Raw genomic sequence first — 13,354 nt, 5'->3', positions numbered from 1 at the left:
GAAAAGAGAATGTAAAAAATCATCCATAAATTCTACCATCACAGATAATTACTCAATATTTTGGTACAGTTCTTTCCCATCTTCTGCTATGCATATTTTTACATAGATGTGCCGGCCTGAGAATTATAAACTCAGCATCCCAACCATCCACTCCTAAAATCTCCCTGTAACTGCAGAAGAGAAGTTGGGAACTACATCTGTCAGAATCCCCTTCCCTCCAGGGTTCTCAGCTAGAGCCTGCCTCTGAGATAATCTACACAAGGTGTGGAGCGTAAGGGGAAGGAGAAGTTGTTACTCTCTTGAGACACTTGCAGTCAGATGTGTGGGCTGATGTGAGAGTCACAGAGCTTTCTCCTAAGCTGTTGAGGACGAACTGCCTCTGTGCTTTGGGTCAGGATTACACTGAATGTAGAATTTTATATTGTGCTTATTTTATATTCTTATGTAAGCATTTCCTACATTACTTCGGAGGTATAATTTTTAATAGCTCTGTTAATTCCCATCCCATGAGCAACACCGAGAATAAAGGCATGCGTTTTAAATATAGCTGGTTGGAACTGAGAGTGCAGTCTGAAAATGCAGCGGAGAAGTAACTAACTGACCTACGTGACGTGGTCACTGGATCAAGAAGCCTGGTCTCATTGATGCAGAAATTAGTCACAGGCTGCCATTCTGTGGGGCTCGCATCAGTATTTTATGCAAGTACTTTCGGCACATGTTGATCCAATTTTTAGTTTCAGTAATCCAAAGGTGATGAGGAGTACCCACAATGATAGCCAGGCATACACTTCACCTGTGAAAGCTATCCCATCTTTTTCTTTTTTTTATTTATGTATTTTTGAGAGAGAGAGAGAGAGCAAGGGAGGGACAGGGGGAAAGAGGGAAAGAGAGAGAGAGAGAGAGAGAGGGAGGGAGAGAGAGAGAAGAGAATCCCAAGCAGGCTCCACGCTGTGAGCAAAGAGTCTGATGTGGGCCTTGATCCCACGAACCATGAGATCATGACCTGAACTGAAACCAAGAGTTGGATGCTTAACCAACTGAGCCACCCAGGCACCCCTCCCATCTTTGTACTCTGAAAGTGTACTCATGACTGGAGATAACTCAAGTTCTTTTGGGGATGAGATGAGTTTAAAAATGAATACAAGGATATAAACAGGTAGAGGATGGATAGATAAGTGGTATCTAGGGATTTGAGAGCCTGGGACAGGACTGGAATCTTTTCCCTCCCCAGATTTTCTTTCCTATCTTGCTGTTCCCTTCATTCAGAACCTGGGCAAATATAAGAAATTGACAGCTTAGAATGGGGAAGATTTTTCTCTTCTAAGACAAAGATACATTAATTAAAAGTTGCCAAGGGTTATAATTAAGAGTCAAGACCCTTGTGGGTGTGTGGTTACCCCAGTAATAAATTTTTGCAAGATTTCAACCTTATCAAACACTCTGAAGTTTTTGTTAGCAACGGAAGAGTGAAAGAGAAAATTTAAGCCACAACAAAGAAATGCCTCTAATCAGCTTATTAAAAAGACATACATACCTTATCTTCTTGACTACGAAAATAATACAATGTTTTTCCTATAAGTGTACACCAGACTCTCTTGGAGTAGCCATGCTTTACCTGAAATCATATTTCAAAGAATTACAAATGTAGCTCAGAACTCTGACACCGTGAAGTGTAGCATATACACTCCACCTGAAACTGTACTCGTATCCAGTTTGCTCAAGGTGTAAGTGATATTCCAACTAGATTTTCCAAATGCAGTTTAAGATTTACCTGTTTGGCTTTAGTGCTCACCATTCAACACTTAACAAATTTTTGCTGTATGTCAAGTACGATGCCTCTAGGGCTAAGAAGTCAAAGACGAACAAAACAAGATGCCCATTTCACAAGTAAGTTTATGTCGTAATTTCTGTGTTTCACAGATTTTCAGTAATCTTGTGGCTCTCTGGGTTAACCCCCTAATAATGTTAGAAATGAGAAGATTAAAACCTAAAAAAATTCTAGTGCTTTCCCAAATATTAAAGATTCACTCTTCAAAACATCTGATGCCTTCTCCAGAAGGATTCATGCAAAATATTAAAATCTATAATTGTATACTGAGTACTGCCTATGTGTCAGGAAATATGTCAAGTGAGTGGGACAGAATTTGATTCTACCTCTTGACTTTGAATAGTTAGAGATTGCTCTAGGGTCTGTGTATTTTATGATTTAAGCGAAGGGACTCAGGAAGGCCTTGCTGACATTGAGTCAAGGCTCTGAAGGAGGTGGATGAGCCATGCAGTCATCTGAGGGAAGAACACTGGACAAAGGGATATGGTATGGCCGGGAGATGGTGTGTCTGAGACTGAGCAAGTGAGGCGAGAGGTCGCCGTGGAAGGGACATGAAGGGTGGGGGTGGGAGGCATGCATGTCTTACAGGGCCCTTGTAATGACTTACACTGAAATGGACTGTTCTGACAGGAATACACTGAGAAGAAAAGAAATAACTTCCATAATAGAGTTTACAGGAGGCAAGTCACCCGAGTAGAAAAGGCCTGTTTTTTGAGGTCAAATGGACCAAAGCTTCAACTGCAGTTCTGCGTCATGCAGATGCATGTCCTCAGGCAACTGACTTAACCTTTCAGCCTTCTGGTCCATAATGTGGGATTATTGTATACCTTATTGGGCTGATGTGATGACCAAGGGAGAAAAGTAAATAAAGGATAATAGTAGTTACTCAATAAATGCTTCCTTCCTCACTATGAATAAGGCGCAGTAAAACCACATGTTATTTAAACCCACACACATAGCCAGACTTTGGGCTGTGGTCTTAAGCAAACACCACCATCCAACAGTTTGATGGATTTAGAATTCGCTAGAGCAAAAACAAAAAAGGTTTCATTTGGCAAGACATATTTCAGTTTAATTAAAGTTAGAAACAGATATTTACAGATAAATATCCTATAAGTTTTAAACAGTTTGTATCACCCAGTTGTTTCTTTCTTTCTCCCTTTCTTTCTTTCTTTCTTTCTTTCTTTCTTTCTTTCTTTCTTTCTTTCTTTCTTTCTTCTTCTTCTTTTAAACAAAACCCAGAAGGGCCTCTCATCAAAACTGGAGTACAATGCATCTGGCTGTAGAGAGCATACTTTTGAAATGATTTATCTTTCGAGTAGCACAACGTATACCTTTGAAGAACTACAAGTTAACAAAGACCATTGCCAATTCACTGTAAAAACTGTGTTTTAAAAACACAGTCTATCTTTATGTGTACGTCTGATTGTATTACAATTTCTTAAAACTCTAACTTATTCTGAAAAACTCATAGTAAAGCAAATTATGATAGAAGAATCCTCATAAAAATTTAAAGGCAACCTCCATCCCTAGGGCTTCGGCAAACAAAGTAACTGAAAGAGTCATTTTTTTACCTTGAATCTATAACAAAGGGCCTTCCTATCAGTTCTGTCTGAAACTTTAAAGACACGGTATATCATACCCTGATTAGCCTCTGTCATCACACAAAATATAAACTGCCACAGTCGTCTCTTCTCTCCTAAACATTCATGCCTCTAGCATTCTCCACCATAAATCCTGTCACCAGTGTTGCTGACTTCCAAATCGAGGTGAAAGTCTTGTGATAATAATGGCTCGCATTTTGGGAGTGTTTATGATGTGCCAGACACTGTTCTAAAGCAGTTTATAAGCTTAAATAATTCATTTCATCCTTGGGGCACCTCGGTGGTTCAATTGGTTAAGCATCCGACTTCAGCTCAGGTCATGATCTTGCAGCTCGTGGGTTCGAGTCCCACGTCAGGCTCTGTGCTGACAGCTCAGAGCCTGGAACCTGCTTCAGATTCTGTGTCTCCCTCTCTCTGCCCCTCCCCCTCGCGCGCATACACACACACACACACACACACACACACACTCTCTCTCTCTCTCTCTCTCTCTCTCTCTCTTTCTTAAAAATAAACATTAAAAAATTAAAACAAATTTCAATCCTCCCAACACCCTGTGAGGTTGTCACTATGATTATCCTTCCGCTTTACAGATGAAGACAGTAAGGCAAAGAGCCTGCAAGCAACCTATTCAAGGTCACACAAGGGCAAGTGGCAAAGCCAGGACTTGCGCCCATGCTCTTGCCCTAGCCTCTTTCCCTCACTGCCTCTCTACATCCTTAACTCACAGTTTCGTGCTCTCTTCATTTCCACTAACTTTTGGTGTCCCTCCATCCCCTCCACCGCACCGACTTTTTTTCTTCACTGGAAACTGCTCCACTTTGGAAACTGACATTTTATTCTCTGATCTCAACCTTCTTCCCCTCCTTCCTTCTCTCCTTATTCACACCACTCCTGTTCTTTGACCTCTTTCCAAACAGTAAGTCCCCTGATTCTTCCATTTTATTCCAGTTTATCAGTTCTCTCCTGGCCTCTCTTCCCTTCCTCCCAATCTTGGGTCCTGGTTTGGTCACAAAACACCTCTTGCTCCAAGGGCTGGGATTGTGTCGCATTCTCTGCTTCGAACATATACACTCAATACAATTTCATCTCCATTTGCTTTTAGGTAATCCAGTGAAGAGTGTGGGAAGAGAGAGGGAAGGTTATGGGGGGCTTTCTGCCATAACATTAGCCATAGTTAACAACTTAAAATTGGGTAATAAATATATGAGGTTCGTGTTATTATTCCTTCTACTTCCACACATTTGAAAATGCCCAGAATGAAACATTAATTTCAAATCATCACCTTGATAGGCATGTATAAAGCAAGTAAAGTTAATTACAGAATCTAGGTGGTGGGAATATGCGTTTTCACTGTAAAACAGTCTTCCAACTTTTCTGCATAATTGAAAATTTACATAATAAAATTTTAGAAAAAAAAGGACTATCCTCACATTGCTACAATGTAAATTCTCTGCTCCTATTTCTGGGCATCTGAAGATGTAAGAGAAAAATAACAAATTCCAATCACTAAAGTCAGGTGGGTCCTGAGTAACACTTAGCAATCTTTCTATTTGCCCTTGAGTATATCCCTATGTCCCTGATTATTCTCAATCCTTTCCCTCATTCTCACTACATAATTTTGTCTTATGGAGTAATCTTCATCAAGAAAATTGATGATATCAGGTGTGATCTCATTCAATGCCCGACAAACTTAGATATTCATCCTTCCTCGCCTTTCTGCCAGTCCAGCCCTTCCACCCTACCCACCATGCCCACTCACCATGACTCCCCACTTTGCCTACCACCACACTTGCCCACTATGGCCTTCCACCATGTCCTTCTGCCATGCCCTTCCACCATGTCCTTCCACCATTCCCGCCCACCATGTCCTTCCACCATGCCCGCCTACCATGCATACCCACCATGATCACCCACCATGTCCTTCCACTATGCCCTTCCACCATGCCCATCTACCATGCCCACCCACCATGGCTGCCTGCCATGATCGCCCAACATGCTTGCCCACTATGCCCTTCCACCATTCCTGCCCACCATGCTCACCCACCATGCCTGCCTACCATGTCCTTCCACCATGCCCGCCCACCATGCGACCTATCATGCATGCCCACCACGATCACCCACAATGCTTGCCCACCATGTCCTTCCACCATGTCCTTCCACATGCCCACCTACCATGCCCGCCTGCCATGACTGCCCACTATGTCTTTCCACCATGTCCTTCCACCGTGCTCGCCCACCATGCCCACCTACCATGCCGACCAACCATGCTCGCCCACCTACTTCTTTTTAGCTTCATTTCCCACTTCTCCCCATCCTGGCTTCTTCCTCTCAGTTTGCAAACTCAAGGTATGCCTTTCCTGTCCTAAAAATGCCTCTCCTGACACCATGTTCCCTTCAGCTTCATTCCCTCTAATGTGCTGGACCAGGTGGACAGTACTCTGAACTCAAATACTGCACTTACTCATCTACCCTTTATCTTCAACACACTGCAATGTGCCTTGCTTGCGAGCACTCCACTGCCTGCAGACCCCTCCCACCCGGTCACACACTCCACTTCCACGATCCCATTACCTACTTTCCAGGGTCTCTTCACATATCTCCTTTGTATGCTCTCAGCTTTTGTAAAACCCAGTGTTCCAGCAGGAGGCCCCCACTCTTCCACCACAGACGTGTCCCTGGGAGACTTCTGTCATCGTCATGAATTCAACCACTACATTCATGCTGAGAATTCCCCAAATTCTTCTCTCCAACCCAGCCTCCTCCTCTGATGTAGATTCATTGGCACTGCTTGCCAGACTTCTTAATTCTTAACTCAGGTGTCCTCAAAGCTCTAAAAATTGGCATGGTCCAAAATAACCTTTGAATTATCCTAAAACTGTTCCTCCCCCCTGAGCTGTCTTATGTGGCACCATCTTTCACCCAGCCAACCACTTGCACTTCCTAACCCTGAATTCAACCAATCTAACTGAAGACTTTACTTCCTCTCATTATTTAAATTCACCTTCTCCTCTCTTTCCCTATGACCAGCTCAGCATCTCATCCCCTTCACAAGAACAACTTCTGCTAACTGTTTTTAGAACTTCTTTCCACCTTGCCCCCTGCAAATCCACCTTCCTCTCAGCAGAGTGATCTATTAGCAACATGAACATGCCCCTGCCTCTGTTACAAACCTGAAGGGTTCCACATCACATCCAGGGTGAAGAATAAAGTCTTTAACAAGACAAAAAGTCCCTCCATGACCAGGCCCCTCCACCTTGTTCTCCAAAGGACATGTTTTCAGCGTATATGGCACCGCTTTGAGATACTGTCTTTGTTCCCACTGTCTCCTAGCCTGGGATACCTTCCCTGCCCATTTCCATTTGGTGTAACGATTCCTTCTCTTCCCTGAAGACTCAACACAAATAAATCTTCTCTGAGAAGTTGTTCCTGATCCCACAGCCTAAATTAGATTTCTCTGTGACCTTACCATGCCTCTCATAATTGCACTTGGTACATATTATAATATGCTAAGTCCCTTTCTTTCCCAATAGATTATGTGGCTCTTTGAGGAATGGGGGGTGGGGAGGGGCCAATGGCCTCTTCATGTTGATATCCTCCAGCCCATTGGCTGGCATGTGGTAACTACTCAATAATTTTTGTTTTTTTAAATAAATGACTTTTTATAGAGAATATGTTCTTCCTAAGTATTAAAAGTTGCAAGAGTGAATATCCAGAATCAAATTAGTCAAGTTCTTAATATCTACCTACATATTTCTGTACTTAATAACAACGTGACAGCCTGAGAAAACGTCCTCCCCTGCAAAGTATTCAAGTGCTGTTCTGCAGTAGCTTAAATTGTAGCCTGAGTGTGAGCTCAGAACAAGTCACTCAGAATAACTGAGGCAAGAGTTTCTCTTATAAGGCTCTGAGGGCGACAATATGGGGGTGGACATGAAAATGGTAGGAAGGAAACCTAATAAGCATCCTGTCTATAAACCCAAATGGTTTAGTCATCTGATAATCACATCTACTTATACTCATTTAAAACGCAAGTATGAGATGGGAGGCAGGGAATAGCAGAAATGTAACATGCAGAAACTGACAATGCCATGTGGATAAAGTAAAAACAATCAAACAAACACACAGTGGAACAAGTAACCAACCCTTAGCCACAGGATCATATTAAAGTCTAAGGGTTTGATACACATGGTCCTTGAAACAGGAAGACAGCTAGTTATTATGAATTACAGTAAGAATATGATTTAAAGCAGCACTGTGTTCACTGGAAAGTATATATTTGTATAATACCAAGAAGTTTCTAAGTCATCAGTAACTGAAAAAATATTTTCATGGTACTGTAACATTTTGGAAAAAACAGAGCACAACTCGGTGAATTTTTTCTCCTACTTTTGGTGTAGCTGGTCAATCTTTGTAAATATTACTGAATAGCACCCACATTAATGCTAGCTATGGTGACATAGCTCTTCTAAATCTAAATTTTTAACTTATGTAAACAAAGCACATGAAGGATGAGTGGTTACTCAGAGGTTATTTTTGTGTGTAATACTTTATGTGTAAATATTTTATTATATTTTTCTAAGAGTGATCAATTTTTAAGTTTAAAAATAATATTTATCTTAGGATTCTTACTCTTTCTAAAAAAAGTTAGAAAACAGAATTAAGCAAGAATAAAATCACATAGTGCTAACCAATATGTCTTGGTATATTTCATATTCAGACCTTTTTCTATAGATGCATATAATAAAGTGGGATAATAATATAATACTGCATTCTATTTATTTTATCACCTAACAGTGTGTCATAACATATTCCTATAGCACTAAATATTCTTTTACAATTTAAAATGGCTGCATAGTAGGAGTGCCTGGGTGGCTCAGTTGGTTAAGTGCCTGACTCTTGATTTCTGCTCAGGTCATGATCTCATGGTTCATGAGTTCGAGCCCTGCAGTAGGCTCTGAGCTGACAGCACAAGGCCTGCTTGGGATTCTCTCTCTCTCTGCCCTCCCTCACTCATGTGTGCTCTCTTTCTCTCAAAATAAATAAACTTTAAAAAATAAAAAATAAATAAAATGGCTGCCTAGTAAAGCATTATCTGATTATATGTACTTATTTAAACTATCCCCTACTCTACATTTTTTTTTTTTTTTAAATTTTTTTTTTCAACGTTTTTTATTTATTTTTGGGACAGAGAGAGACAGAGCATGAACGGGGGAGGGGCAGAGAGAGAGGGAGACACAGAATCTGAAACAGGCTCCAGGCTCCGAGCCATCAGCCCAGAGCCTGACGCGGGGCTCGAACTCACAGACCGCGAGATCGTGACCTGGCTGAAGTCGGACGCTTAACCGACTGCGCCACCCAGGCGCCCCAACCCCTACTCTACATTTAAGTTGATCCCAATTTGTCTTTGTTATAAACCATGCCATGCATGTAATCTTTCTGGGGCAATGGAAACATTCTGTATCTTGACAGAGTGACTGTAAATATTTGTCAAAACTCATCAAACTCTACATTTAAGATCTGCATTTTAGTGTATGCTAATTATATCTCATTTTTTATTTATTTATTTATAATTTATTTTTTTTTCAACGTTTATTTATTTTTGAGACAGAGAGAGACAGAGCATGAACAGGGGAGGGACAGAGAGAGAGGGAGACACAGAATCTGAAACAGGCTCCAGGCTCTGAGCGGTCAGCACAGAGCCCGACGCGGGGCTCGAACTCACCGACTGCGAGATCATGACCTGAGCCGAAGTCGGCCGCTCAACCGGCTGAGCCACCCAGGCGCCCCTCTCATTTTTTAAAAATAGGAAAAAAACAAACCATGCTGTGATGGACATTCTTATACTTAAATATTTGGCAAATTAAAACCATTTCCTAAGTATAAATTTCTTGGACTGAGACTGCTGAATGAAAAGGTCTGTATAAATGTTTTAAACATTTAATATTCATTCATTTGTTCATTCAAAAGCATTCACTGAATTAACACTTGGATCAAGACACTGCCAAATTCCTTTTTTTTTTTTCCAAATTGCCTTCTAAAGTAATAAGCTCACTCATTTTGTGTCAATACTATGTTTCATAATTTTAAAAAATATCCACCCTTTGACCGGATTTTTTTTAAGTTTATTTATTTATTTTGAGAGAGAGTGCGCAAGCAGGAAGAGGAAGAGGGAGAGAGAGAATTCCGAGCAGGCTCCTCCCTGTCAGCGCAGAGCCCAATATGGGGTTAAAACTCACAGATTGTGAGATCATGACCTGAGCCAAAACCAAGAGTCAGACGCTTGACCAACCAAGCCACCCTGGCACTCCCAGAGTTTTTAAAATATCTTTTGTATTTTTTCCGTCTACCAGCTCTACTTCTTTCCCATTGTGTCCTTCGTTCCTTTCCCCCCACGTTGGTATTTATCCTTTACTTATTGATTAGAAAAGCTTGGTTTTTACACATTTTAAATGCTTTCCCAAGCTTTTCAACTGTCTTTTCAAAATACTGCTTAGGGAATTTTTGATGGTTAGAACACTTGGCATCATAAGCAAAAGACACTTCCCACCCCAAGATAATATAAATATTCAATACACATACTCTCTGACACCCACTTACGATCAGTGGGGCTGACTCCCCAGCTACCCAGGACACTGCACTGTACTAAAGTTCCTACCTTGGTGAGCAATCCCTTCACTGTGGGTTTGCCCTCAGGCTGCAGAAAATGTGGGTCGGCAGCTTGTACTCGGAGAACATTCTGCAATACTTTAATCCATTCTTCCAATATATTGGGAGAATCTGCAGTCAGATAGTAGGTGTGTTTTTCAGTGGTCAGCTAGAACGGGATGAGAAAGAGATAGGAAAGGAAACTCTGAAGATTTAGGATTATTAGCATTTCCCTGTCTCTCCTAAAAACAACATTAATTAACATAGAAACAAACATGCCATACCTTGAATCCTAGGTGCTAAATAAATGACTCCACAGATAATTTAGAATAGTTTAACCAGATTGTGAGAATTACAATAATTAACTTTGTGTTGAAATCATTGTTTTCACTTTAGTTTAAAGTTTTTCAGAGTGTTAAACTTTTGTGTCATCATTTTTTTATCTTGCTTATTTGTTACATTTTCTTTTTCTCCTTTAAATGTGCTACAGTCTCCTAGCTGTTGAAGTGAGCAGTAGCATGACTGGAGACTGTAATAAAATAATATATTTTTTGCAAATAAAGAGGAATTATTTGTTATAGAAATGAAAATTAATTATAAATAAAATAAGAAGTCCTTGCTTATAAAGAAGAGAAATTCTTACAACTAACATGTGATCAGATATTATGAATTAGCAATGTTTCAGTCTCAAATGAACCACATTTTGAAATTTCCAAATATTTCAGAACTTTGTAGATTATTCTTATCTGCCATGCTTCCAGACAAAGCTTTCCTTCTACTTTTCTCCCTTCTACTTTTTTGGGCAGTTCTCAGGTATTAATTATCTCCTGAAAACATAGACAATGAGCCTTTCTGATAAATGTTCATTATACCCTCTGAAGGAGCAAGATAAGAAAATAATAATAATTATTATTTTTAAAATATTTTTAAATTTATCTATTTTAAGAGAGAGAAAGTTGGGAAGGGGCAGAAAGGGAGAGGGAGAGAAAGAATCCCAAGCAGGCTTTGCACTGTTGGCACAGAGCCCAACACAGGGCCTGAACCCACGAACCATGAGATCATGACCTGAACTAAAATCAGAGGGTGGATGCTTAACTGATTGAACCACCCATGAGCCCCAAGAAAATATTAATTATTGAAGGTATTTCAGATAAAGTATCTGAATTTATTTATTTAATTTTCTTTTAATGTTTATTCATTTTTGAGAGAGAGAGAGAGAGAGAGAACAAGCAGGGGAGGGGCAGACAGAGAGGGAGACACAGAATCCAAAGCAGGCTCCAGGCTCTGAGCTGTCAGCACGGAGCCCAATGCAGGGCTCAAACTCACAGACTGGGAGATCATGACCTGAGCTGAAGTTGGACACTTAACGGACTGAGCCACTCAGGCACCCTAAAGGGTCTGAATTTAAATCACATAAGCCTGTTTTAAATTTAACAGATTTCTAGCAAGACTGGTTTTATGTGTGGGTGAATGGCCAGCAGCTATGTCTAGGGTGTGATTCGGTAGGAGGTAGGACGGCCTTCTTCTCACCAGTATCTTTCCCACTTAGGTGTTATAACAGCTGGAGTTCATAGAAGAAATGGCATTTTCCGGTTCTTTATCAAAATGCAAACCCTCCTGAATTTAGTAGTACATCAAACTAATAACATCTTATTGGTAATTCATTTCTCGAATAAGCCTTCCCTAAAATAGCCGGACAGGTTAAGAGCTGAGAATAGCTGGAAGATGAAATATAGGGGAAGAAGAATGTAAGGCACAAGGGCAAAGGAAGGGTAGTGGACAGTTACTTAACACAAACCTAGTTTATAATGTAGTTTGAACTGAGAAGGCCTGGGGTTTCACACATTTTTGAGGAATCACACTTAACACAAAGTGAATAAAGAAACACTGAATCGGGGCGCCTGGGTGGCTCAGTCGGTTAAGCATCCGACTTCGGCTCAGGTCATGATCTCACAGTCCGTGAGTTCGAGCCCTGCGTCGGGCTCTGTGCTGACAGCTCAGAGCCTGGAGCCTGCTTTGGATTCTGTGTCTCCCTCTCTCTCTGACCCTCCCCCGTTCATGCTCTGTCTCTCTCTGTCTCAAAAATAAATAAACACTAAAAAAAAAAAAAGAAAGAAAAGAAACATTGAATCATCCAATCTCCTATTAGCTTGGATAACCAAGAATTGAATTTTACATGATACAAAAAAGAAAAAGCAAAAAAAAAAAAAAAAAAAAAAAAAAAAAAAGTACCTGAACTGTTTGTTTGTTACCTCCTCTTAAAATACTGCAGGTTGCGCTAAGTTCAATATGGCCCTGGGGTTTTCTAATTACGTCACTCTGTAGGAAAGGAAGAAAACGAAACGTAAAGGGACTGCCTGTAATAGTAATAGTAAGAAATGCTTTGTATAATTAATTGCATTACAGGAAAGAATATCAGGAGCTTGATTTACAGTTTGAGGAATTCAGTTCTAAAGGGTAAGTGCTTTCCACTCACCGGAGATTTATAGTAAAGTAATTCACCACCTTTGAGAACAAACCACCTCCTCTTCCAAGTCTTGACTTTACCACTCATTTTTAATAAATAGCCAGATTTTTCCAGGGGTTCCTAATTAAAAAGAAATTTTAAAAATTTAAATTTCATTTTAGAGGCTCAAACTAAGAACATTCATTGATTTTTTTTTTTTTTTAAACCTGAATCAGTGTTTACATTTTTCCCGTTATCACTGGAAGATGAGCAAGTTTTAGGAAGCTTCTGCTCTGGCTGTGAGTATTCTGTGTCTGTGGGGTAAGCATCTGGGGGAATGGCATAGTCACTTTCAGAAGCCACAGAAGAAAGAGACACACCTAGATGAATAAAGAAATAAATTAGGTCGATATTTAATAATCAGGTGGTCCAAATGCCAGCTGTGAGTTCTCCTAAGGAATACAGGTATTCCACAAAATCATCAGCCCTCCTAGACTATATTTATTCTCATACCTTCTGCCATAAAGAAATTTTAAAGCAAAAAAACAGAACTAGAGGATAAGGATTATCATGCAAACCTCCAAGGAATATAAATAATAGGAATATAAATATAAATATATAAATTATATATTTATATATAAATAGGAATATAAATGATATTCTTGTATGATCACAAGCACAGCTAATTTTACATACATAAACTATGTGCAATATATATACATAATAAAATACACGCAAAGATACTAATATGTCTTTTATTAAAGATTAAAAACATGTGTATTTTCGTATTGACTTATATAAGGCAAGCAGATGTTTGATTTCAGTTTATCA

The 13,354-nt window shown here is 40.0% G+C and overlaps 1 protein-coding gene across 1 annotated transcript in view; it reads right to left on the bottom strand.

Moving 5' to 3' along the window:
- PLEKHH2 (pleckstrin homology, MyTH4 and FERM domain containing H2) overlaps positions 1–13,354 on the bottom strand; it is a 106,749-nt gene that overhangs the window by 42,955 nt on the left and 50,440 nt on the right. The window contains exons 11-15 of the mRNA XM_042932132.1: positions 12,767–12,903; positions 12,554–12,664; positions 12,310–12,396; positions 10,088–10,246; positions 1,535–1,615 (exon numbers count right to left, since the gene is read on the bottom strand). Of these exons, the coding sequence (XP_042788066.1) occupies positions 1,535–1,615; positions 10,088–10,246; positions 12,310–12,396; positions 12,554–12,664; positions 12,767–12,903 (575 nt within the window). The remainder of the gene's footprint in view (positions 1–1,534; positions 1,616–10,087; positions 10,247–12,309; positions 12,397–12,553; positions 12,665–12,766; positions 12,904–13,354) is intronic.

This window comes from Panthera leo, chromosome A3 (genome assembly GCF_018350215.1).
Source record: "Panthera leo isolate Ple1 chromosome A3, P.leo_Ple1_pat1.1, whole genome shotgun sequence".
NCBI lineage: Eukaryota > Metazoa > Chordata > Mammalia > Carnivora > Felidae > Panthera > Panthera leo.
Note: the sequence above shows the minus strand (reverse complement) of the source record. Positions and strands in the feature narration are given on the sequence as shown.